This window comes from Malaclemys terrapin, chromosome 1 (genome assembly GCF_027887155.1).
Source record: "Malaclemys terrapin pileata isolate rMalTer1 chromosome 1, rMalTer1.hap1, whole genome shotgun sequence".
Taxonomy (NCBI): domain Eukaryota; kingdom Metazoa; phylum Chordata; order Testudines; family Emydidae; genus Malaclemys; species Malaclemys terrapin.
In genome coordinates this window covers 280427368-280454848 of record NC_071505.1, presented here as the reverse complement: position 1 = coordinate 280454848, position 27481 = coordinate 280427368, and the positions used below count along the sequence as shown (strand labels likewise).

General features: G+C 40.9%; 1 protein-coding gene across 5 annotated transcripts in view; it reads right to left on the bottom strand.

The window, feature by feature from the left end:
- Positions 1–27481, bottom strand: part of PCDH9 (protocadherin 9) — an 896526-nt gene that overhangs the window by 107417 nt on the left and 761628 nt on the right. The window contains exon 5 of one of the 5 annotated variants that reach the window (XM_054013591.1): positions 10085–10183. The exons of the other annotated variants lie outside the window; for them this stretch is intronic. Within the exon in view, the coding sequence (XP_053869566.1) occupies positions 10122–10183 (62 nt within the window). The 3' untranslated portion in view covers positions 10085–10121. The remainder of the gene's footprint in view (positions 1–10084; positions 10184–27481) is intronic. 5 annotated transcript variants of the gene reach the window in all.

Genomic DNA, 27481 nt, shown 5'->3' with positions numbered 1-27481 from the left:
TTGGTCTAGCACTGTAGGCAATGTCTCTGTATGCCCTGAAAAACACGTAATGATGAAACTTTCTTATCCTTTCAAGCGTAGTGTCAGATAACAAATACAGAGTTAAGAACAAATAAAGTTGTGAAACAGAGGAGTGTAATCTTATGCAGCAATTTTTCCTAACATGAGGGGTTGGTCACTGAGGTAGCTCTAGGGACCTGCTAATCCTGTGACTTGGGGAGGCCTCTGGTTCCTAAGGGACAAATGTACACAACAGTCCCCTAACTGTTCCAGGTGCCATTTGAACAAACTAACTTGCCAACTGCAGAGTTTGAAAGGAAAGAGAGACAATAATTAGAGGAAAGGGCTTGGATGAAAAAAAGGAATAACACTGGAGGGAAGAGTGAAAGGAAAGCAGAGATTAAAAAGAGGGAGGCTCCTCATAATGTTAAAGCTAGCCCAGATTATTCATGTATAAAAAAAGACATGTGTATGTTGATCATCTGTATTGAAATAAATACTGAATAGTTTAGAGCAAGCTTTCCTGGCTCCAATTATACACTATAATGGCTTTTAAAAACTGTTTGACCTTTCTTAATATGAGGTGATCATTAATTCTAGATTTCTGCAATAATAGAATGGTCTCTCTTAGGTTGCTGTAATAGCTCGTAATAACACATTAGTCACACATTGGTTGATATCTAATAAGGAAAGCCACATGCAAGAATCTTTGAAATAGTGCTAAGCCTAGAGATTGTTGTTTAGCACTAAACCTTCAGTTGCTTGCCACAGGTTCTTAATGCTATACTAATCGTGAATGCAGTCCAATATACTCAATGGACTATACATAATTTTCATTGATAAATCGATGGCATAAGAAACCGATCAAATAACAAGTAGCAACAAAGAGCCACCACAATATTGCCAACCCTGAACAACGAATAGCTGGTTCATATTTGCCTGTTAAAAGAGTCCCTTTGAGATTCCTCTTGAGCAGTGGAAGCTACAGATCTGGCTGGTGTTCAGCTTGTATCAAAAGCCAGGAGACATCTATATCTTATTTAAATTTGTGTCTGATATTAACAGCTTTTAGGAATCCACGTGTGATGCTACTACTCAAGCCAGCAGCTCCCTGCAGCCATCCAACCGGAGATGTTCAGTAATGAAGCAATGTAAAGTGTACACATAAGGAATAGGCTTTGTGACCACATCTCCTTCCCTCCACACACGGTTGGCTAAACTCAGTATACCGAGAAAATAAATTTTAGATTTCCACTCAGATCTCTGATAATAAACTGTAACAGTGAAGGAAGCCCAAACCAAAAAAAACCCCAAAAACAAAACAACAAAAAAACAATGCCCCTCCTCCCCTCCTCGCAAATCCCTAAACAATAGTCTTTTCCCTTCTTTTTTTTCCCCTCTCCGTTTTGATAAGTATTTAAGCTGTCACATGAAAATCAAATTTTCCTTCACAGCTTTATTTTATAACTACACAAACCTTTAAGAACATTGTCTTGTTAACATTTTTAATTACATCAGCTGGTTTTCAAAAGAGGCATGTGCATTATAAGTTGCTTTCATGTCATGCCACAGCTGTTGCCTATACAATGTTTGGAAGCAACCTAAAGATAGGAAAGTGAAATTATCACAGTAATTAATAATTAAATACAGTCCCACAAGTGTTGGTGAACAGACCTCAGTGGTCATTGTTAACTTAGGTTTGTGCCAAATTGACTTTGTTTAGTTTAGTTATTATTGCAGTTGGCAGGGCCAGAAACTGCCATTCAGAATGGATGAGTTCTGATGTGTCAGAATAATGGAGGTCCAGAGACATTGGAAACCAGCCAGGTGCCACAATTTTACCTAAACTGCTTGCTGAGCAGGTCAGCTCCTTGAGGACTGTGATATTGCTGAGCATGAAGCTAGAAACTGGTTACTGAAAAGCTATAAATCACAACTAGGATTTGGAACTGCTGCAGATATTAAGACAAAGAAGCATGTGATGCTTTTGGCACCCAATGTGCAGTGAAGACATGAAGGAAAAATGTGAGAATATTGTTTTTCCCCCCCAAGACAAACCCCGGGGTTTATAATAATTAAAATATTTTCTTTATTGTTTACAAATTTTGGGGAATGAACCCCAAGAAATAGAGCACTTACCCCATCAAGCAATAGCCAAGCAGTTCATTAATCCAATAGTTATAATGGCAGACATTCCAAAAGCTACTGGGGAAAAACCTGTTTTTGATTTATGGAAGTTCCCGTAACAATAAAATGCTGACATAGTTCTCCATGCAAAGTGTGAGGTTGGTTCTTGTCAACCCACAAAGACAAGGAAAGCAGTAGAAAATACAGATACCTATGTGGATTTTAGGGCATTTAGAAAAACTGGCTGTTAAACAGTAAGCTCATGTCAACCTTAAGTAGAGTGCTGCCGTTGCCCAACTATAATATAGATATGCATAGATAGGAAGAAATTAACACCATTACTAATAATTAAAGGCACCACATGGAGTCTTTTTTGTGGTGATAACATTCCTTTTCAATATAAGCAGCTTTCTGCCTCACATAGCTCTGTTTAATAAGCAATGGTCAGCTAAAACCTTGTAAGACTTAGAATGTTGAGAATATGAGAGAATTTATGTATGAAGTGGCACCAGTTGAAATGAGATGGAGTCTGGACTGGCATAGAAAATCCCGAAGACAGAAAATTATCTAGTCGGAAAAACATTATATTCTATTTTTTAGTTCAGTCAAAATGATTGGGGATCTCTCAAAGAACACAAATAAGGATGAACTCTTAACTAATCTGTAAGTTGCATCTACTGAATGCATCAGTTCATACCTGGGCATTGTATGGCATACAAAATCCAATTATTTGCAAAGCTTAGGACACGTAGTGTTCTTTCCAGTTCCAGTCCTTTCCTCCTTATTAAACTAATAATATAGAGATGGAAAGGAAAAAAAGAAATATGGGAATAAGCTGAAATATTTGGGTGACTGCAGAGGAAGGCAGAGATGAACAGCAAGTGTGAGGAGGAATGTGAGGAAAGGTGTGGTAGGAGAGGATGTGAAACCAGGAAGAGAAACTGCATGTGTAGAATGCTGAGCAATATGGTGAGGTACTGCAAGTCTTATGGGGATAAAGAAGTTTTACCACCCATTGCAAAGTATAAAGAGTGGGTGGCTGTGATCTTGTGTATCACTAGATCACGGGTCAGCAACCTTCGGCACACGGCTGATCAGAGTAATTCGCTGGTGGGCCGTGAGACATTTTGGTTATGTTGACCGTCCACAGGCACGGCCCCCCACAGCTCCCCGTGGCCGTGATTCACCGTTCCTGGCCAATGGGAGCTGAGGGAAGTGGCGGGCCACAGGGACGGTCTGGCCGCCAGTTCCCGCAGCTCCCATTGGCCAGGAATGGTGAACCGCGGTCACTGGGAGCTGCGGGGGGCTGTGCCTGTGGACGGTCAACATAAACAAAATGTCTCCCGGCCCACCAGCGGATTACCCTGATGGGCCGTGTGCCGAAGGTTGCCAACCCCTGCACTAGATGGTACCTGACAAACAGTTCACATAGGAAAACAACTAAAACCAGCACTGTTTTCTAGGTTCCATTCGGAACATGCAGCTTTGAGGAGGTTGTAACAATGTTTCTATCATACATAATGTTTCTAATATATCTGCTTACAGCAATTTTCCTGGAGATCTGTGAGACCTGGCACATTCCTCAAATCCAGCAGTCATACAGAATCCCAGCCATTGAAACGTCATTTTTTTCTCCTCAGGCTCTCTCTAACACACTAAATAAGTAAACAAAGATACCCACTCCCCTCCAGAAATATCAATATGAACACTTGACTTTCTTTTCAGATAACATGTATGATATATGCCTTTGCACTTCTGAACAATTCCACATGTTTTTTATTTCATATTGATCTAGATATGTTCTCATGGCTACTACTAAGAACAGTGAATCCTCAAATTAATCACTATGCACAACAATTTGGCTTGCTTCCATAGAAACAGAGAGATTATTATTCCACTGTAGAGCATTTTGAAAGGATTACTTTTCCACTTCCTTAAAAAAAAGTTGACGTACATGGAGAGCCTAAGGAAATACATAAAACACTTCAGTGTTCACCTTCACCTCACTGTGCAAGGAGGATCAAACCATACTTTGGAACAAAACAGGAGGAAGAACAAACAACGCCTACAAATTTGATAAATTAAATTTCATGCCCCAGAACCTATGTTAAATGAATGATAAAACACTAAAGAATTAGAAAATGTGGGGTGATAAAAGAGGGTGGAGCAAGTGTTTGTGGAAAGGAAGAGGAAGAAATGCAGATAAATCCTCACCTCCCCGCCCTCCCCAACCATCTGGGTTTTTTGTTTTTTTTTTCAAATGTTATCAAATTAAGTAAAATAAAAAGACAGATCATTCTAAATAAAGTGAAAAGGCAAAGTTTGTTTCCCCTCACCTATAACTTGTAAGTGGGGCCATTTAAACAATTCCCCCACATTCTTAGCTGACTTGCATGTGAATAGGGCTGGAATGAGGAATGAACACTGGAAGTGGATATTGTTGTGCTGCCTTTAGTCAGCTCTAGGGGAGATGAGCACTTTTGTAGTTAGATGGCTGCATTAAAGATTGATTATAGAAATGTGGTCTTAACTCATTTATTTGTGACTAAAGGATATCTATGGTACTGTAATTAGGGTTTACCTTTGTTTTTTTTAAATCCTGAGCTGTCTGGTGTAGCTTAACTGACCTCAGGAGATTGAAGTTGCTTACATCAGAGCTAAATTTTACCCTACCATATCACTTTATTTACCTTATAGTGGTGTCTGATCTAACAATATCTGAGGTGTAGACTCTCTGTAAAGCACATATAAAAGCCTACTTCTACAAGTGAATAGTAAAACTTCAATACAAACAAGAGAGACCCATTTGCCTTATACTTCAGGTTCTTTTTTCTGTGTTTTGGATGAAAAAGTAATGCCTAGTTAAGCAGCTTTGAGTTCACTGATGTGAAACACAACTCTTAGAATTTAGTAATGATGTGTTCCTCCTACTGCAAATCTGCTCAAATTTTACTTCAGTCTAAGGCTACGTCCTCACTACGGGGGTGGGGGGTGGTCAATTTAAGATACACAAATTCAGCTACGCGAATAGTGTAGCTGAATTTGACGAGCTGACTTACCCCGCTGTGAGGATGGCGGCAAATCGACCTCCGCGGCTCCCCCGTCGACGGCGCTTACTCCTACCTGAGCTGGTGGAGTACAAGCGTCGATTTGGGGATTGATTGTCGCATCCCGACGAGATGCAATAATTCGATCCTCGAGAGATCGATTTCTACCCGCTGATTTAGGCGGGTAGTGAAGACATAGCCTCAGACATAATGGGATAGAGATCCCAAGTTGGTAATGGAGATATACTCAGAAAATACTGCTGAGCCACTATCTCCAGGTTTAAGCACTACTCTCTCAGTATGCCTTAGGAAGCTTAGCCTGTACATGCTATAATTTGGACACAGTAATACAAAGGTGTCAAACACACAACTAGTGGACCTGGCTTGCATCACTTGTTTATGGTTTGCATGACATGTTCAAATTTGGCAGACTTGAAACCATCAAAAAAGTGGGATGGGGCAAAATCCTGGCTCCAGTGAGGTCAAAGGGAGTTTTATCATGGAGTTCCATTGGGCTAGGGTTCCATCCTAAACTTCTAGTCCTCGTGGTTGTGAGGAAAGCCTTCCAAATAGGAATCAATCCTATGCAGTGATGCCATTCTGTGTCTAAAGACAGCCTGAAACAATGACTCAGAGGTATGAACTCCCTGCTGCTAATTAACTGAATGGGATGTTGCCTCTACTGCCAGTTGATGACACTTTAGTGTAGTGTAAGCATTAACTATTGAACTGCCATCGCTTTAGTGGAGAAGGACCGGAGAGTGGGAGTATGGCCTACAGGAGGTGGGAACAAGGAGTTTCTGTAAGGAAAGGAATGTAAAGGGAAGAATAGAGGAGAAAGAAAGAAAAGGGAGCGAAAGAAAACATAGGATGGGAAGGGAAGAGAAACAAAGAGAAGAACTAGTGATAATTCTAAAGGAGAGCATATATTTCCCACTGATTGGTGCTGAATGTAACAATACAATACAGAGCAAACAAGGAATAGTGAAGATAAAATGGATGCTTTTTATACATAAAGGCCACTTGTCTATGAAAATCTTCCATTGACATCACTGGGAGCTTCTCTTTGGATTCAGGGTTCTATCAAGTCCTAAATTTATACCCAATACACAAATTGCAATTAAAAATGGAAATTGACCCTCTATATAGAATGAGTATCTGCCTTTTTCTGTGCAATGATGTAATGAATCAATCTGGCTAGATTAATAGATTTTAAGGGCAGACCAATTTTTCTACATCCTTTCTAAAATGTGGACCCCAGAACTGGACAGAGCAGTCTAGTATCAATCTCACCAATGCCGTAGGCAGACAAAATCTCATCTCCCTATTCCTACTCTCCAATTTATATACCAAGGATAGTATTGGCCTTTTTTGCCACAGCATCACACCAATCAGACAGACACTCAAATGTCCAATGCCTCCACCTGCAACATCTGTAACTTCTGTACTGCACTAACTCTTGAAAACAGGCCTTACACTTTCCCCAGCTAGATTAGTACAGCAAGAAAAATAAAAATGGGCTTTAGGTTTTATTAGCATCATGGGCAGGGGAGAGGGGAGCAGCAAGGGGGGCACAGTGCTGGCAAATTGGCAGCCAACACTGACACTATGCTGTTCTTTATGAAGTTTTCTTCTGATGGACCCTACTGATACTGGATAGAGCAGCGGTAGCAGCTGAAGTGGTAGCCTGCCCCTTTACCACAGGTACAGATGCTAAACCAGTAGAATCTGCACAGCCTGTGGGATTGCTTCTACAGGAGCGGCTGTGGTCAGTTTTTGCTCTTGTTATTCTCCCTTTCCATCATGTATGGCATTTTTTAGGGTAAGTTCTGTAACAGAAAGTTGCTTTACTTAGTGGGCTGGGGAGATGAGTATTTACTGAGATATAAAATAAACAGAGAGAAAAGTGTTAAGGATATGAAATTCACTTTGCTGTTGGACCAGCTTTTGTTTTATAGTAAAAATGAAAAATACATATTTAGTATATCTTCACACTACAGATGTTTTACCAGACAAGCACCATAGATAAGCCAAAAACCTCAAGACATGTGCTTTTTGGCAGACATTGAAGTAGTAGGTGCTCTCTCCCTCTAAAATACAAAAAATATAATTATACAGAGGAAATCTGGTGATAGCATGAAATATGGTAAATTATAGTATATTTATTATTTCAGAAATACATGCCATTCTTTGAAAGAACTTATTTAAAATGCTTTCTTTTGAACGCCACACTAATATGAACAATACATTGATGTTAATATGAATCACTTCAGATAGCATGGTGTTCTATCTGAATTTTCAGGAACAATATACACTTCATTTTTACAAAGTATGGAAGTGGTTTTAGCCTAATATTTTTCTTATTTTCATTTATTTTAAAGAGTAATGAACTATATTAAAACTATGTAAATTTATTGCACAACACACTATATACAATAGATAGAACTAATTTACGTAAATACAAGTGTGTATATATATATATTGCACTGTGACCTCATCCCAGATGTACGATTACTGCCATACAGTATGTCATCATATGTAATAAATCAGAAGCATCTATTTGCCTTGAACCTTTTTGCAAAGGCTCTTCAGCCTTGTAAGTTTGGTTACTTTACGGTTAAATATCCAGCACTCCACCCTGTGTTTGCTTCATTCGACCAAGTGGTGACAGCAACTATAGCTATATATTTTTATAATGGTGGAAAATGAGAGTTACTGTTAAACTCTCAGCATAACAGACAGCCTCACATAGGGTTTGAGGTAAAACCCATTTAGTCAATGGTTGTATTTCGCATGACATCAATGGTATTTTTATCAAGACCACACAATTTCTGGACAAGGAAAATTAAAATAAGCTAACATTTTAGAAACCTAAAGAAATTTAAACAGGATTTAACATATAGAACATGGAGACTGTATTTTCAGAAATAACAGTGAAGCTGGCCCAATCAGTGAATCTGTCCTCAGAGTTAATGTTCTGTAGCTAGACTAATTGTTATAAGTTAACATATCTTGAGAGAAAATAATGCACATAACTGGGCTGCAGTCTCAGAGGTCACATATTTTACAGCTCACACCCATACTATCTCTAAGTCTCAGGTGGATGAAGCTTGCTCAACACAAGCGGTCAACTGAGTCTTTGCTGAGGGGCACCAGAATGCCATTCTGCTCAGCTCCAACTGCACTTAACTTGTGTGACAGATTTAAAACTGTTCTGTAATAATTTATGAACACTGCATGTTGACCTCATTATAGAGACATGTACAGTATGAGTATTGATTTAGTTCAATATGGGGCTGTCTGGAAAAGCAAGCAGGAAGGGACAGAATGACTCAAGGTAAGCCACCCCTTGTTAAAGACTTAAAGATTGTTAAGAGAGAATTCCTGACCTATTAGCTTTGACGATTCTACTTCCTCTTCAGCCAGTCTTCAAAACTGGTTTGAACCAGGACAGGTAAAACACAGAAGAACAAAGGGTACCCAACACCCAAAGGGGATGGCTGAAGAAGTTAAAGATGTCTAGGCTAAAATCTAGGAATGGCAAATATTTAGGTAAGATAGACATGCATGTAGACTGTTTTAAGACCCCTTTTCTCCAAGAGCTTTGACCCTACAGCTAAAATAAACAATATTTATATTTTCAAAAGGCTGTCTGATCACTGTTACATGAGGAGAGGGCAGCTATATATCCCCGCTTCTGGATCCATAAAAATGGAGGTTGCAGCAGGAATGCACTGAATATGGCCTTCTCTGGCTAACACCATTCAATTTTAGAGCAGCACAAAGCCCTTGCAAGTCTCATCACTGAAGGAAGATTGCTGGGCCAGCAACCTTGAAACTTATGACTTCCCTTTTTCTTTTCCTGGGATTATAGTACCATAGAGAGAAAGAAAAAATCTGACATAGAGATAACTATACTAGAAGTTAGAAGAGTTAATTCCAGTGTTGTTACATGAATTTGGTAAGATGAAAAGAGAAGAAAAAGAAGAGGGAGATCTGGAGCAAATAAGTATTTGACACCACTGTGAGTCTGGATCTGAGAGCTAATTAATATCATGGAATGTGAGGACTCTGAGGAGTCAGAGAATAAGGCAAGGGAAAAATATTTCCCTTCCTGTCCTTCAAGTACTCTCTGCCCTTTGTGGTCTAGACATATTGGGTCTTTCCGTACACTGGGCGAAATTCATCTCTGTGAAGTGGGCCATCACAAAGCATATTGAAAGTGGGACTTAAGCATTGCATGGCTTTGTGCATGCTCTTTGTGTAGAGATAAATTTTGTGCATTATGCAGGGATGTCACACATGTGAATCAGCTCTGGTGTCAGCTCCCCAGGCATTATGGGCCAGATTCAGCTCTGGTATAAACTGATGAAACTCCACGGTAGCTAATGGAGCTGCACTTGCTTACACCAAGGTTCAGTTTTGACCACTATATGAAATGCTCTTACACAGATAATGAACCATACTGAACACATTGAGAGAATACAGTGAAGGACAACAAAAATGAAATACAAGGATTGGAAAGTAAATCATATGAAGATAGACTGAATGATCTAATAATGTCTAGAAAAGTGAAGACTCACAGAACATGATGAGTGTCTATAAATTCCTTTTTAGTAAAACTACAAATGAAGGAAAGGATTCATTCAGTATAGGAAGATGGTAGGACAAGGAACAGTGGCTTTAAGCAAAAAAAGGAAAATTGTGGGGCAGTTAATAAGAAAAAGGTCTTAACATTAAGATCAATTGGTTGGTGGAATAGACACCTTATGGGAAGGTGGTCCGGGTCCCACCATTGCAGATAGTGAAGAAAAGAGGAGATATAATTAGTGGGAAATGATGTAGCAAATATTCCTGAAAAATAGGCGAGAGATCTGACTAGATACCAGTGTGATGTGTTTTAGCCTTACCATTGGTATATGAAGACTATAGTATCATACATGCAGTTCAGTTGTCCTTAGCTGTCACAGTCTGTACATGCCTAAGAAGAGTAAAGCCAGAAGAGAGTCCTAAATTTGTAAAAAAAAAAACCATTATGAATATCAATGTCAAGTTGCTTACATTTTGACTAGTTCATCTGCTGATAGTTTCAAGCTTTAACCTTTAAGTGTTTTAGCATTTGATTGGATTGCTGCCAAGGCTTTAATTTTACATAAAGTTATTTTAACTCTCTTGCATAAATATATCTGTAAACACCAGCTGGACTCAGGTTAACCACAAATATAATTTTAAGAGGAACTTTTTTGAGCCTTGTTTTTTTACATTTGTAATGTCTCCAGTGAGTGGAAGGATGAAAGGATGTATAAAAATAATACTTTTAAAGAGTCACCATTAATTTTATTTTAATTTGAGTCCTAAGAATAATTCATTTATATGTCTTCATTATAGGCATCATATTTCAAGTAGGAGATTGAAACAAAGGGGAAGGAAACATGACTTCATTGAAACAATATTTTGGGTAAATTCTTGATTCCATTGAAGTTAATGGCCTAAATACCTGGAGATTAGTTCCCTATAAATACATACATTTGGAAAAAAACAGTATTCAGTCGATTGACAAAATTAGATAGACACAAGACAGTGAGAGTGGAATCCTGTGATTTTCTGCCTTTCCATAGTAACAATCAAAATCAATTCATTCCTGAATACTTGTAATAAAGTTGATTTAAAAAAAATCCACAAAACAAAACAACCTTTGAATGTTGTTTCCTTCTAAGTGGCAAGGAAGGCTTATTTCCCCCTAAAAAATTTACATTGTTGATTACAGACAGGGGCACGATAGGACACAGTAACCAGATGTATATGAACCGTATACTAAGGCCTTTATCATGCAGCGATGAAGTAACATCTGATAATACAATCACTTGCTTTGTAATTGTGTTGTGTTAGTCTGAAAGGAAAGCTTATTTACAGCCTCCAGAGAGGCAGAGTCTGACACTAGCAGATAATAATGAACAGTACAATATTGCAATATAACAGGCCTAGCTAGGGTGATATGAGAAGAGAAAGCTTCTGGGACTTTCTGCAAACATGATAGATGAGCTCTGGGGTGCTTTCCTCTAAGCATGTGGTGCCACACTGCCTTCAAAGCAATATTTTGTTTAATACAGCTCTCACTATAAAATGTCCAAAAGGTAGCAAGAGCTACTTTGTCCTCTTCAAAAATATTACATTATATTCATATTTCAACCACAAGATCCTATTGCAAGACTTGGGGAAAAGCAGACACCAAAACCTGTACTTTACTAGGTATTAAATCAAATAATGCTTATTATAGGAACTATAATATTTTTCCTCACCCAACACTAGGGTTACCATCCGTCCGTATTTCCCCGGACATGTCCGGCTTTTGTGTCTCTAAATAGCCGTCCGGGAGGAATTGGTAACAAGGTTAAAATGTCCGGGGTTTTTTTCTCCCTCGCCTCCCTCCCTCCCTTCCATGCAGAGTGTGGCTGCTGATTGGGCGGCTAGGCCGATTGACCCACTCCCATTGGCCTCCAGCAGCCAGAGCCCTCCCCTGCTCCCCCCTCCCTCTCTCTGTAGTCCTGTGTAACACACAAACCGACCCACGTGGAGCCAGAATGGTAAGAGGAGTCGGGGGGGCAGTCAGGGAGCGGGGGAGTGTTGGATGGGTCCCCAGCCTCCACCTGCCATCCCCCCTCTGCGCATCCCCCCCTCCGTGGGTCCCCCCTCCCTGTCTGCCTCTCCCTTGTCTGCGTGTACTGCCAGAGCCAGCAGCAACTGCTGTCTGCTGCCCCCGGGTCCTAGTGCCCCCATCCACTAATGGGAAGACAGGCTGCCCTTACCCTGCCCTTCCACCTTAGCCCTGAGCCTCTCCAACACCCCAAACCCCCAAGCCCCAGCCCTCATCCCCACACACCCTAATCCTCTGCTCCATCCCTGAGCCCCCTCCTGCATCATGAACCCCTCATCCCCAGACCCACAGCCCTCACCCCTGCATCCCCCCCATCCCCGAACTCCCTCCCAATCCCCCTCACCCTTCCCACACACCCTCTCCTGCCCTCAAACTTCCTCCCAAAGCCTGCACCCCCTCCCTTTGCACCGCCTCTCACCCCCAAACTCCATCCCAGAGCCTGCACCCCTCACCCACTCCTGCACACCCACCCCCTGCCCCAGCCTGGAGCCTGCACCCAGCACCCAAACTCTATCCCAGAACCTGCACCCCTCCTGCACCCTAATCCCCAGCCCAGGACCTGCACCCCAGACCTCCAACCCCCCTCCCAGAGCCTTAGGCAGGTGGGGTGGGGGGTTCTGGGCACCACCAAAATTTCTACAACCCTGCCACCCATGCGAGTGGATAAGGGTCAGGGCAGTCAGGGGACAGGTAGGGTCCTGGGGGGGGCAGTTAGGGTAGGGGGTTCTCAGCAGGGGGCAGTCAGGGGACAAGAAGCAGGGGGGGTTGGGGTTCTGAGGGGAGCAGTCAGGGGGTGGGAAGTGGGAGGGAGTGGATGGGGTGGGGCGGGGCTAGGGCAGGGTTTCCCTCCCCCCCCCAGTGTCCTCTTTTTTGTTTGTGGAAATATGGTAACCCTACCCAACACACAGTGGTGTCATCTATATCTTCCTCATATCCGCCACCCAACACTTTTGTTTCTGAGGCTCTTGCTGTAGTGATCCTTGCCAGATCTCCCAAAACCAAAGGGTAAAATTCACCTCCATTTAGAGACTCCTTTTAGAATGAAGTGCATGTGCATTCCTTAAATCTCACTTATGCCCTCAAAATCAGGTATATTACATGCAGTCCAGGTACTTAGTTACAGCCATATGGCTATTGCTCAGTATATCAGATGAGGTATTCATTATGATCTATCACTGTTAAGCACATTTTAGAAATGCAACAAAATGTAGGTTGATATAAATACATCATAACTGGATGTCACTGTACATTGGATGTATATAAAAAGCATGCCTGCAAATAAGATATTAGCAATTTATTGTGAGCCACATCTCTTTCCTTTAAAAAAACAACAACATTTTAGCAAAAAAAAAACACTATTTAAAAACATTTTTGCATCCAACTCACAGAACTAATGTATTCCAACTTTTATAAATACAAATTAGTGCTTTAGTTGACACCTTAATGCTCAACAGGAGGTCACGAAAAACATTTATAAGTGGAGTATATGCCCTGAAGTTGAGATATAAAATGGGACTATTGACATTTCACTATAAAGGAGCAGCACACAATCCATCTGCTTTAATGCAAAACAGAAACCAAGCTGTATAATTATGCCATCAAAAAATATCAACAGAATGTTAGGATTGCATGTTAAACACTCAAAAATGAGGAAATGACAAATTTAAGGTTGCACTCACAGTCTTAACCCCACCTGTTTGTGCATATTCTGTAATAGTCTTTAATTACATGATCAAATACTATGATCTGAATAATACAATACAATATACAATTTTTTTAAAGCTTTGGCATCAGAGCGTAGCATATTGTAATATTTGCTTTCTATTCCTTTCTACTTAGACTAATTTTATTTTCATAGGGGTTCTAAACACCTTGATTTCTTAGGGTTAGATTTACAAGGGGGACTTAGGTAGTGCAATGCAGAGCTCGTTGGTTGGGGTACTCACCTCCGTGGTGGGAGACCTGGGTTTAAGTCTCTGCTCAAAATCAGGCAGAGTGGGGATTTGAAGAAGTAGGCTGGCCACCCATGCATCTCCAAATACCAGACATTCTAATACATCTAGGAAGGTGGAGGCCCACCACCGTTGGCATGATCTCATATGCAATGTGCATGTGAGGTCATGCTGCATAGGGACGCCATTTTCAAGAGCACATCACCCTTCCCCGGTGAAGATGCGGCAGTGCGCTCTTCACAATTTCATTCCGCCCCCCATCCAATAATGGACCAAACCATACCTCTTTGGATAGGGCACACAATTTAGACTGTACATCTTAAAATGAGACAAATGGCCTGCTTCTGAAGAAGGGACTGGTCCAACTACTGAGCTATTGTCTAAGAAGAGGTAGAGGCATGCAGACAAGATAGGCAGGGGAATGCCTAGTTTCTGAATCCAGGCAAGGCTTAGGTATGAGTTGTGCAGCATCAGGGCTTAGACAGCATTGAATATGTCCACTGCCAGAAATGTAGGTGGTCCTTGTCCCATTCACTGCGCACAGTACAAAATACACAATTAATAAAGAAAGAGTTTCTTCAGAGACTGCCCTTGTTCTCTGCATGTTTACTTCATTTTTAACTATGGAGATAAGTTAGCCATGCTTGCATGTGCACCACAGCGTAGTTTTGCTGTGATTAAAAAAAACCATATATGCCAATTCTAACAAACGTGTGAAGCATACTTTTAAATGCTCATTATTCAGTTAAATCAATAGCGATTTAAACCATAACATGCAAAGGCATTTCTGTTTCTCTGCTAAAATTAAAATGCCTACCCCCATCATCAGTGCTGTTTCAATTTTAATTTAAACAACAGGTTCACAGATCTTATTTTATAGTGGGGAAAGCATACTTTTTCAAATCTCCTTAAATTCCAAAACAGCTGAGCTCAAATTCTGCAGAGATAAACAAAACAAAGCAAAAACGCCTTCAGACACAGACCAAGTGTAGAACTTTTCTGGCCCAAAAGTGACAGTTTCAGAGATTAGTACATAATAGAAATCAGGGGGTTAGAATGGAAATGCTTATATAATCTTAACACTAGTATTTACTAACTCTCCTTTTATAACAATTTTAGACTAAATACGCAACAGTGTATTGATTATTTACACTCAATATACACTGAAAGGAATGCTTTGGAAGATAACTGTCATACAAAAATAAAAATAAGCCACCGTATATTTTTATTAGCACATTTATTAAATAAAAATTTGCAATTTTATCAACTAAATTAACACAGATTAACCTGAAATCGCAATTGTTTTAAATTCCAATTTAAATATAAGCATTAACTACAATTTTAATTTATTAATATATGGGCAATTTTATGGTTTTTTGAATTTGTATTTAATTATACAGCAATAGGTCAATTTATCTTGTTTTTCATAAGTTTGCATAACAATTACATGTAATTAAGAAAGAATAAAATGGACACTCACTTTTCCAGAGTAGCTGTGTGGTTCCCAAGTGGATAAATTAGTAGAGGAAAACCAAGTGTTTTATTTCATTATAGAAATCTGGTTGGAGCTGAGGAGAAGAGGGTATCACTGCTATTACAACTATTGAGCAATGGCTGAACTAATGTGATTGTGCTCTCACACTGATGTAAATCAGGACTAATTCTGTTGAAATCAGAATACAACCAGTGCACTCAAAAGTAGAAGGATGGTCTAGTTGTTAGGGAAATAGCCTAAGATTTTCGTGGCCTGGACTCAGTAACCTGCTCTGCTAGATACATACTGTGTGACCTTCCTTTTGGTCAAGAAACTTAGTACCTCTGTGCCTCAGTTTCCTTTCTGTAAATGGGGATAATAGCAATTCCCTACCTTAGACTGCTGTTGTAAGGATAAATAAATTAAAAAACTGTGATGTACTCAGATACCAGGGGCAGCTCTAGGCACCAGCAAAGCAAGCACATGCTTGGGGCAGCCCATTTGTAGGGGCGGCAGGGATCCAGCATGGGAGCCGAGAACCAACAGGGGGCCCTGGGAGCTGTAGTTCCTTGGTTAGCTCCCTTCCTATAGAGCCAGCCCTGGAGCAGGGAAAGAACTACATTTCCCAGCATTCCCTTGGCCACTACCAACAGGAAAAAGGGGGAGGGAGGGAGGTAGCTGAGACCTCATGCTGCAGCCTGCTGTGAATGGAGAGCTGCGCTGTGAGTAGGGATACCATATTTTAACATTAAAAAAATAGGACACTCCACAGGGAGGGAGGGTAGCTCCACCCTGCCACCATCCACTCCCTCCGACTGCCCCCCACAGAAACCCCAACCCATCCACACACCCCCGCTCCCTGTCCCCTAATCACCCCCTCCCAGGACCCCTGCCCCTAACTGGCCCCCAGGACCCCACCCCTATCTAAGCGCCGCTGCTCTTTGTCCCCTGATTGCCCCCTCCTGGGACCCCTGCCCCTTGGGACCCCACCCCCATCTAAGCCTCCCTTCTCCTTGTCCCCAACTGCCCCCTCCTGAGACCCCCCCCAACTTCCGCCCTAGGACCCTACCCCTTACCTGTCCCCTGACAAACCCCCAGGACTCCCATGCCTATCCAACCGCTGCCTGTCCCCTGACTGCCCCCCCAGCCCCTGACCCATCTAACCCCTCCCTTCTCCCTGTCCCTGACTGCCCACCCCCAAACCTCCACCCCATCCAACCCCCCAACCCCCTTACTGTGCCACTCAGACCAGCGTGTCTGGCTCCGCGCAGTGCCAGACACGCTGCTGCATACATGCTGCCGTGCTCCCCCGCAGAGCCAGAGCCCCCTTTCCCCACCCCCCAGCATCTTCCTTCCAGATTTGAACACCTCAAAATTCAGGAGTGCTCAAGCTCAGTTTGGGCAGCTGTTACTTCATTTCTCCCAAATCAAATATACTGATCCACTGTAACTTGCTGTAGGAAAAGTAGGATAAAATTGAACAAGAAATGCTTCCCAGTGGTTATTAGGACTGGAATTGCTATTTTCAACAGCCATTGCCTTTTTTTGTTTGTTTGTTTGTTTAAAAGGAAAACGGTGATATTGCATTGGCAAATTCCCCATAGAAAGAAAGAGTGGAACAAAAGAATAATAAAGGCACCTCAACTTTTCCTCATTTATGTAAGACAGTCTTATAATATGCATCCAGATATCCTCCAATCACACAAGCTGAAGATTGTTCCACTTTACTACAGTTCTGTAACCATATGGGAACCAATCCTGTCTGATCTGTGCACACCTAAAATTCCTGCTGAATGACCTGCCATGGGAGCGAGTTACCAGTGACCCAGGGCTGCAGTGGAAGGAGGGTGCAGGTGGGGAGGGGAGAGAGCCCAGGGCTGGGGCGGCAGGAGCAGTGTGTGTGGGGGGCAATGGTGAGGAGGAATGAGGGAGCCCAGAGCTGGGGCGGCAGGGGGTGTGGGTGGGGGGGGAGAGCCCAGGGCTGGGGCAGCAGGGGGGGTGCGGCGAGGAGCCCAGGGCTGGGTCGGGGGGCAGCCAAATTTTTTTTTGCTTGGGGCAGCAAAAAACGTAGAGCCGGCCCTGTCAGATACAAGGGTGATAAGGGGCATATAAATACCTAAGATAGAAAATAAGATGATTTGTTTAATCATGAGTTAGGATACAGACTTTCTCTTTCCTAATGTAGGTGTATACATTACACACACACACACACACACACACACACTCTTTATATGTATACACACTCATGTAAAAATAAGCCTGGGGTTAGGAAGAAATTTGTCTTGGTGGGCGGGTCACTATGTAATTGTTCTCTATGTTTTTATTTTGCACCTTCTTATAAATTTCAAGGTATTAGGCACTACCAGAGGCAGGATAGTGAACAAGATGGATCACTGGTCTTATGGGTTTTGGCAGTTCCTACCTATCCCCACTGATATTGTCATGAGTTTGTAAAGATATTAAATACAATCAGTCAAATGTTACTCAACATGAGCTTTTTTCCCCCCTTAGGAATCTGGATGATGAGTTCAGCTGGCAGCTGCCACACTCATTGGCTTAGATCAGACACATGTGATTAAGACTGCTACTGTGCTAAGTGTTTCTGTTGATTGCTACACACTCCTTAGTGGTAACCTGGGAACAATGGATGAGAGGTGCATAAAATTCATTGTTTTCCCCCAGAAGAGGGGTTTCCTATCTCTTTTTTAACCCAACTCCACCACACACAATCCTGAATCCTCTAGTCACAACCACCATCTTTCTGGCCAAAAACAATTTGACTGGTCAGCAGCGATTTTTAAATTAGCCAGAGATTTTACTGAAAAAACAGGATGCCTGCTCTACATTTAGGGGTTTATCCAAAGCCTGCTGAAGTTGATGAAAAGAATCCCATTCTTCAATTGACTTCAGAGGCCATCAGATTAGTCCTTTAGACCGAATGCATTTCCCCCACAGCAATCTCTGCCCCAGTTATTCCAGGAGCAAAAGGCAGGAAATGTGAATCAAAAGCTAGGTTTATTACATGACAATTTAGTTGTTTTAAACTTTATATTAATTGACCATGAAAAAGAAAGCAGGGTACTGAAGGACTGGAAGGAAACTGTATTCCTATGAAGTAAAAGGGATAACTGGGGATTTAAATAGTGATTGTGGTGAGCTAGGAAGAGGGAGAGAGGAAAATGTATTAATTAAGAAAGAATGCAACATTTTAATATGAGGGGACAGAAACAGGAAAACTTTTTATAAATCAGTTTCAATAACTACTGTATGTAGAAGTTAAGATGATGATGTGACATTGACCCAGGAAGGGAAAGAGCTAAATGCATTGGTAGTATTCTGTGAAAATATCAGCTTCTTTATTCAGAGGTAACAGCCATTTTGTGGAATAATAAAAGTAGTTATTAAGCACTGTCTGCCAGGTGCTATACAAGACAGATACCATGAGAGTCTCTGTCCAGGAAAGCATATAATGTAGAAGACATGCATGGAAAGACAAGATGGGCTGGAAGACCCAGAGGAAGAAGTCAATTTAGATTAGTTTCACCCCTTACTCATATTCAGTATGAAAGGAACCATACATTCTGATTATCCAAGAACCTCCACCTGCAGTACAATATCTATCAGAATTTTAAAAAGTAATATATAGTGATACTGAATGCCTTTGTCACGGATAGACAGAGCAGCTCATTCTTGCTGTATCCTGTATCCCACAGTTTTTGTCAAAAAGATTAAAAAGACACTAGTAACTTCGGATGAGCTTTCATGACCCTGGAGGAATAAACAAGAAAGCAAAGTGCTACATTCATAACCTTTACATCCCTGAATTTACGCATCACTGAAATTTACTTTGCCAGAGAAGGAATTAGAACTAGAAACAGCCTTTTAGAAATGGGGTATAGAAATCCATTAAGCCTCTACTGGATTCCTTGGTGTTTCAAGGAGCCTCAACAACTTTGCTTTTTTTCATTTCCACCTCACACAATTACAAGCTCAATGATGTTTAGAAAAAAAACTAGTGAACTGAAAATGAGGATCACAAAAGAACAATTCAAAGAAAATATTTAAGGTAATGTAATTAAAAATAGAATTAATATATACAAAACAATGTCTTTATCTTAAGGCTCATCAAGTTCAGAATCTACTGCCAAAAGGGAAGCTTCATCTCACTTGGTGGGTTGGCTGAGGTTTTAATTCCACGCTTCAAGAAAGCAAATGAGTATTTAACAATTTGATTTCGGCAACCAGTTTCAAAAAGTGGTAATTAAAAACCTCCTCCTGTCATTCATGTATAAGAAGGGAGCTCTGAAGTTCCCAATTTACCTTCTTTCTAAGGGAAACAATCTTTTCAATCTCTCTTCATTTGAGAGTTTACCCATGTTTCCTAAGCCTTCTTGTTGCTCTGAACTTTAAACAAATAAAAAAAAAATGAAAATGTTTTGACATACAATAAAAATGTGCTTTTCTTTGAAAATAGTTAAAATAAAATGAGTCAAATTCATCTCTGGAGCTAAACTGGGGATGGACTTGGCCAGCGTTCTACCTCACTTGGCTCTGCCTCATTCCTAGTGTCATTCAGATAAATGTTTCAAGTAAATGAGTGGTAGGACATTGCTATATGTCATTGCATTAACAGATTTCAGCCTCAAGGGCTATCAATCCAGCAACTTCAGTAAGCACCTAATTCAGTTAAAACTGTTTTCCTTTCATTTTTTCCATGAATGCCTAAAATATTCAGTGATTGATAAATAGTATAGCATAAAGAAATATAAATATTAACTAGTGATACGCTAATCTCTAATGGTGGGAAGTCAGGTTCAATTAAGCATTCAGATTCATCTGCTTATTCAAACCGTATCCATACTATCAATACTTACACTATTTGAACCTCTTGAGTTCCATATGTCCAGGAACATGCACAGGAATTTAAATTTGAATACTTTTGGAGGGGCACATTAAACACATACAAATGAAAGGTTTGCGTAACCACCGCCCATTTCTTGGGACGCCTCTGGCGGGGATGCCCCGCTGGAGAAGGCAGAAGCTCCCCTGGCAGCGACTGTCTCTGAATCCCTGCAGCCCAGACAGGGAGGAAGCAGCAGGGTGGCTGGCTGCCAGATGAGCCCCTCCTCCCCCTATAGCTGCAACCTGCTGCTTCTCCTTCCCTGCTGCTGGAGTTCCAGCACTACTGCCTGCTTTGAAGATGACCACTGAGCAGAGGTGAAAGTAAGCCGGTACGCCCTGGTACGGCATACTGGCAAGAGCCGGTTTGCCATACCGGGGCGGCCCGGCTTCCCCAGGGGGCAATTTAAAGGGCCTGGGACTCCTAGCAGGGGCTGTAGCCCCAGGCCCTTTACATTGCCACCAGAGTCCCACTGCTGGAGCCCTGGGGTAGGGCTGCGGGGCTCTGGGGGCTATTTAAAAAGTCCGGGGCTCCCGCTGCTTCTACCGTCCTGGCCCTTTAAATAGCCGCCAGAGCCCCACCGCCACTACTCCGGGGCTCCAGTGGCTATTTACAGGGCCGGGGTGGTAGAAGCAGGGGAGTCCCGGGCCTATTAAATAGCCCCCAGAGCCCAGGGGTAGCGGGGGCAGGAGGGGGGCTCCAGGGGCTATTTAAAGGGCCTGAGGCTCCAGCTGCCTCTGCTGCCCCGGTCCTTTAAATAGCCGCTGGAGCCCTGCCTCTACTCCAGGGCTCCCGCGGTTATTTACAGGGCTGGGGCAGTAGAAGCCGAGGAGACCCAGGCCCTTTAAATAGCCCCCGGAGCCCCGGGCTGCTGCTGCTACCCCGGTGGGGAGGGGCACTTACCTTACAAGGTGGGCTGGGGCTGGCTCTGACTCCCTCAGCCACGCCTCTTCAACCCTAGGCCCTGCCCTTTCCGGGGGCCAGAGCTGGCCCCAGCGTACCGGTAAGTCACTGGACTTACTTTCACCCCTGCCGCTGAGGTGAGTCAAGGGCTGGAGGCAGGAGCAACGCATGGGACTCCAGCAGCATACTTGTTTCAATGGCAATTTGTCAGGGAGGGTTTCTTAGTGCCTTGATGTAAATTCTTGTCACACCAAGAGAGACAGCGAGCAGATGCATGTCAACAACCCCATATTAGCCAACAGCCAAGTGCTTTGGACATTCAACTGGGATGAGGGAGGTCCAAATTCAAATACCTGCTTTGCTTAACTTGGGCTATTGACTATTCTAGGATATGTTTCTCTTTTTTTCATGAGAAAATTTAAAAGGTCTCAGGTTTGCCTCAATGAGGGCAGAAAAAAATTCTGAAGTCACAAAAATTTTCACAAGAAGGAAAAAAGCATTTCCCACCCAGTTCTATTTGAGACATTTGGATTAGGAAGAACAGAAGTGATGTATGTCTAATTGCTTCCATGGTGGACCTCAATGAGCTATCATAGATACATTGGACAAGCTACTGAATGAGACTGTTAGTGGTTTTATCAAAGCTAGTAATTCAGTACAAAGGTCGTATCATATTACTTTCTTATGTATTACATTAATTGCTTTCTTATCACATTAGCCAACTCCCCTTTCCATATGAGTCAATAATATGCTAAAACGTTGATAATACTTTAAGACTTATTAGCAACTTTCATGAGATTAGCTTATTTCATTTTCACTAACATGATAAAGCTCTCAGATCATATACAGCCAAGTACCTTTCATATCATATTAGTCAAAATGAAATTCATTAAGACAAAAGGAAGGCCGAAGATATGACACAAAAGTGTCACTGTGTAAGCAACTCTTTAAATATACATGCTTATGTTTTGCCACACCAAAGTGTTTTCCCTCATGGTAATATTTCCCTCATGTCATACGTGGAACAGAAAGATGAACATGTTCTATTTAACAGTACAGTCATGGTCACTCCAATTATCCTCTCTCCACAGTACAGCTACTGGATTAACTCAATATTCTAGGATACAATGACTGAATTACAACCACTGGATCCTCATCTTTTTTTCCTATCACTTCCAGAAGGTTATTCCCCAGGAAAAGTGAATCCTTGGCTCACACAGAACCCAGCATTACACTACCCACTTAGTCCCTTTGGCATAGGGGCATGTTGGAGCTGGGATAGGGCCTGTCCACAGGAATTTGGAACAAAAATGGCTTTAGAGAGGAATCATATACACAGATATACAGAATATACAGAATTAAAAATAATTTTTGAAAGAATGTAAATCCTCATATTTCAAGGCATAAAGTAATCTCTAACTATTGGGAAGTTAGGAGGAAATTGCCATGGGGACAGATTATCCCATAACTGCCTACACTGCAGGGTTTCTTACATTAATCTCTGAAGCAGCGAGTTGTGGCCAGAGTAAGTGAAAGGCTATTAGACTAAATGGCCCCAGCTCTGATGTAGCATGTCAATTCCTATTTTACTAAACCACTTTCACCATCTTCCTCCCTCTGCAAAGTCCTGCACCAGATGAAGCTTGGCCAGATCTGAAGACCTATACCACCAAAAATAAAGATATGGTGGTGAGTTTTTAAATAAGTGATGGAGTGGAAAATATAAGAATGTCACCTGCAGGACATAGTTACTTACAGCAATAAATGGAGTAAAATGCACCCGTAGGCCCCATCATGGACTATCCCTCATGGAGCTGCTACCTCCTGCTTCCAGGCAGATGGGGGTGAGTGCATGGATGACAAGAGCTTTTACCCCAACCATCCTTTGTGGTGGCTAGTGCAGCCCTGGTAGCACATAAGGAGAAGTAATCTGCAGCAAGTTTAGGACTAGCACAGCTTACTTCCCCCTGAAACAAGGGGAAGAACCAAGGACAAGACTGTAATTTTCCACATCACAATCTGGTCTTTGGTCTGCTCCTGAACAGCACACTATGCACTGCCCCACTTAGTTCTGGTGTCAATGCCCCACTTTAGCCCTAACAATTTTTTCTAATACGTTTTAAATAAATGTGGAAGAACAGCACAGTAGGTCAAACTACAGGCTTGGATATTTGGACAGTGTCCTATTATTAAAGGTTATGTGTTCTAAATTAGTATCATTTCTTTTTTCTAGTCTTTGTATAATAGAACTTCCCTAATTCAATTTTCCTCCCTATGTTATTTAGCATAGGACCAATAAATCTTTATAGTTGAGAAACCATCTATGGTTCTCTCTCGGTAAAACTAATATTTGTGTATTGAATAAAACAGAACTTTGCAGAAATACACAACACTCATGTGACATGCACTACAAGCAGTCCTCAGTATCTGCAACGTAAGTAAGTTTATAACATCTGTCCTTTCTCAAATTAGACTGGCTCTGTTAATATTGACTTTAAATGTCTTCTTTTGTTCTTTTTTTTTTAACAGTATGCCTTAAATTGGAAATGCACCTGGAAATGGGTTTCCTACTCAATTATATTGCTTCCTGATTGCCAGTCTGCTGTTGCATCCTATAAATACAACATCTGCAGACTTTTTTTTTAAAAAAAAAAACCTCTCTCTGTGTCATTCTAATTCCTCCATACTCTAACATTAAAATTTCACCAATTTTGACAGCTACAGAAAGTAGACCATGTGCACGCATGCGCACATGCACACACACATAAATGGTAGAGATGAAAGTTTAATCCTTCTGATATAAATGTTATTTTATGGAAAATAAGTATGGAAAACTGGGGAAGTATAAAATATTCTTGGTTTGGAACATTCATCTTGAATAATAGTATAAGCTCTATTTCTAAGAATACATACTTATACACCTCTCCCCTCTCCCCCAAATACACACACACACAGCATTAATCTTGACGGTTTATTCTGGCACTGCAGAAAAGAGTATAAATCTACTGTGGTTCAAGTAGTATCTTTATAATATGATCATATTTAACATTGAAACCAAAGTCTAGCATTCACTGCCAGTTCTAAAGTTTAAATGAATAGAAGGCTAAACCTTGCTCTCCTTACTCACAGAGACCCTGATTCAAGAAACCATCTCTATTCAGGAAAACACTTAAAGTTAAGCATATATTAAATTCCTTTCCAGAATCAGGACCACAAGTAGTTCCACTGACTTTAGTTTTGGAAGAAGAATAGTTAATTCCTTTAAATTCAATTGTCCAGACTGTAAAATCAGTGGAGTTATTTCACTAACGTAAAGACAGCATGAGTGAAATCAGAATCAGGCCAAATGGAGCTACTCGTGAGCCAGATGAATAGGATTTGGTCCTAACGGGGTTTCATCTTATGAGTATTTATAATAATGTCTGGCTAATGGTTAGGAAAATTACAAAACATGAAAATGTATAGTTTAGTTAATTTTGTAAATTTGTTTTCCTAATGAGAGAAATAAAGTTTCTGTGCCATGCTAATTACACAGATTAAATCCTAACATACTTTTCTCAGTAAAAAAATACTCCTACCACAAAGGACACTCAAAGATGCTATAGATTTTCAGACTAAAACCTGATTAATAGTGGGACACGTCAATGTAAGGTATTTTACTATCCACAATTAATCATAAATTCTTTTTTTTTCTCTTTTCCATTTAGAACTATATTTTAATACATTTTAATCCTTATGGGAAAATAGCAGTAAAAGAATATACCAGTGGAAATTCTTAACAGCCAGTACTTTGTTTAGTCTCAGTAGAGCAATCCGTACATAGAAAACCACATGTTCAGAAGCAGCCAAACTGAACGTCTAGTGTAGGGGGGGCTAATTTGTGTTTGCCTCTAGTAATGTCTGTGGTAGACAGAAGGAATGGCATAGCTAAGCTTCTAAGGGTAACCCCAATTCAAATATTTCAAAGCCAATAGTAAGAACACTGATTATCTGCACCAAAAGGATCAGAAACAAGTATTTAAATATTTACTTCATTTATTTAATTACAGTATATTTAGGTGAGTGGATGTATGTTTGCACAGAATGCTGAATCTATTCATATATGTATGTATGGTTGTGAGGACAATACAAAATGCTGGGGTCAAAATTCTGACCCCACTGAAGTTAATGGTAAGGCTTCCAATATTTCACCACAGAACTTTTGGATTCTTATTTAGTAGTCTGCTCATACTTTCAGATCCCCATATCTATTAAATACAACAGAATCTCCTAATATTTTGAAAGATACAATTTATGAATTAAAAGTCACGAAAACTGTAAAACTTTTTTTTTTTACTGCTGTAGATTCCCATAATAAAGTCTGTTGTTGGCTTGCCTTTGCCATTTAATAAAGAGATTTTCTCTCTCTTCGGTTAGTACAGATACATGAGCCAAGAAATATGGGGGTGGAGACATGCCAAGGTCCGAGCTTGTCCCTCTGAGTAAGACAGAAGCCAAGCCATTGATGCTGACTATACATATATGAAAAGATGAATGCATTTACTGACATTTGAGGTCATCGTGACTGCCAAGAAACAATATTAGAAGATTTTCACTAGCTTGACTTTTCCTTGCCTTATCCTCACACATGGACACCGTGCCAAACCAGTCACAGATGCTGAACTCTAGCCTAAATCAAACTTTCACTATGTTCTACACCCTCTCTCTCTTCATTGTGCCCAAAGCAATAAACATCCAATTCTTCAATTGGCACCAATGATGCTTCTTAATTGGCCACCCAGGGTGTGAACTACCAAAGAAGAACTTTTTCTCCCAATGGGGAGAAAATTCTACAATGAGTTTCAGAGTTTCTCCATGCCTTGAGCTTCTAACATATTAGTGCTTATTGATGCTATGCAAATAATTAAACTAGAACAAGAGGTTTTTGTCTTCATTTTTGTATTTATATCAAATCTAGCAGCATGGCTTTATTCACATAGTCAAAAGTAAGCCAAACAAAAATAATCTTAGAAGGTATAACAACCCCCCATGAGACCAATCCTCAACCATTTCCCCTTGTTCCAAAAGGCTTTGCACCAAGTCCTGAAGATCAACAGGTTTAGAACCAATAATGGGATGAGTTCCAAATCAAAGGTCTCTGACAAAGAATGTCCCACCAGCAGCCCCCTGTTAAAACCAATGAGGTTCCATGTCCATTGTATTTTTCACTATTCCCCTCCCCTTCTCTTTACATCCCTCCCCCAATGTTTCCTTTTCCACACCTCCAACAATCCTTTTTTCTCCCCTCCCCCTCTTTATCCTGGGTGCCACCTCCACCTGCACACACAAAAATTAAAAAAAAAATCTAAAATTTATTTTCTGTTATACATAAATACATACTTAAAAAAATAAAGGGAAACAAAACAGGGCTTGTGCCAATTGTCTCCCCGATCACTTGGCATATACATTCTTTTCCTTTCACCTTCTGTGTGTTTTTATCATTTTTGGATTATAAACTCTTTGGGGGCAGGGATTATGCCTTTCTTTGTGTTTATATTAGGACCCTGATCCAGATTGGGGCTTTTGGCAGCTACTACAATATGAATGAAACAATAACAAATATAGGCATCTAATTTAGATTATGGAGCACACAAACTGGTGAGAAACTAGGAAGTCTCAGAAACTCTAAACATTATTGTCAGCTTGTTTTGATGGTAATAAAGGAAAGGTGGATTCCTGGAAAACTTTGGCCTGTTCTACAGAGCTCAGATCTCTTTAATAAGTAGAATATGTTTCTGTGTGTTTGTCTGTGTTTTGTAGGATCAGTATGCTTCAGGTTTCTGCAACCTTCTTCAAGTCAAATTTCTGCAAACTGTTTAGATTTCAAATTTCATTATGGACTAGATTATTGTCCCTGTATATCAACAGAGCAAAAGGGTCCCACTAAGTAAATTTCCTAGACACTTGAACACAAAGTAACCACATTGTGATGTCATCATTTGTCTCCTTGAAAACAAGTCCGTTTATTACATTTCCCCCCCCCTTCTCCTTGCAGCATTAAAGCTTCAACTGAAATTTGACTGTCCTTGAAATAGATAATTTTGTTATGTCAGCTTTTCTTGTTGCATTTTTCCATGGACCAAACCACCTTTGTTTATCTCCAATCCCTGGGTGGTGCAAGCCTGATCCTGCAATCTGCTAATATCTGATTTTGTGAAAGCCAGTTGTATCCCACCGAGAATAAACCATTCTTGCTCTCCAGCACATTAAGAATTAATATTTACCCTTCCTGCCCCTTTCAGCCTCTACCAGAAAATTTACAAAAGCTGGCCAAATCCCCATCCACTATAGACAGGGAAGATTAATAATAATTCCTTTTGATCAGAATTACTCTGTTGTCCAGCAATGGTTTCCATGGCAATCAAGCGGTAGACAGAGTTGAAG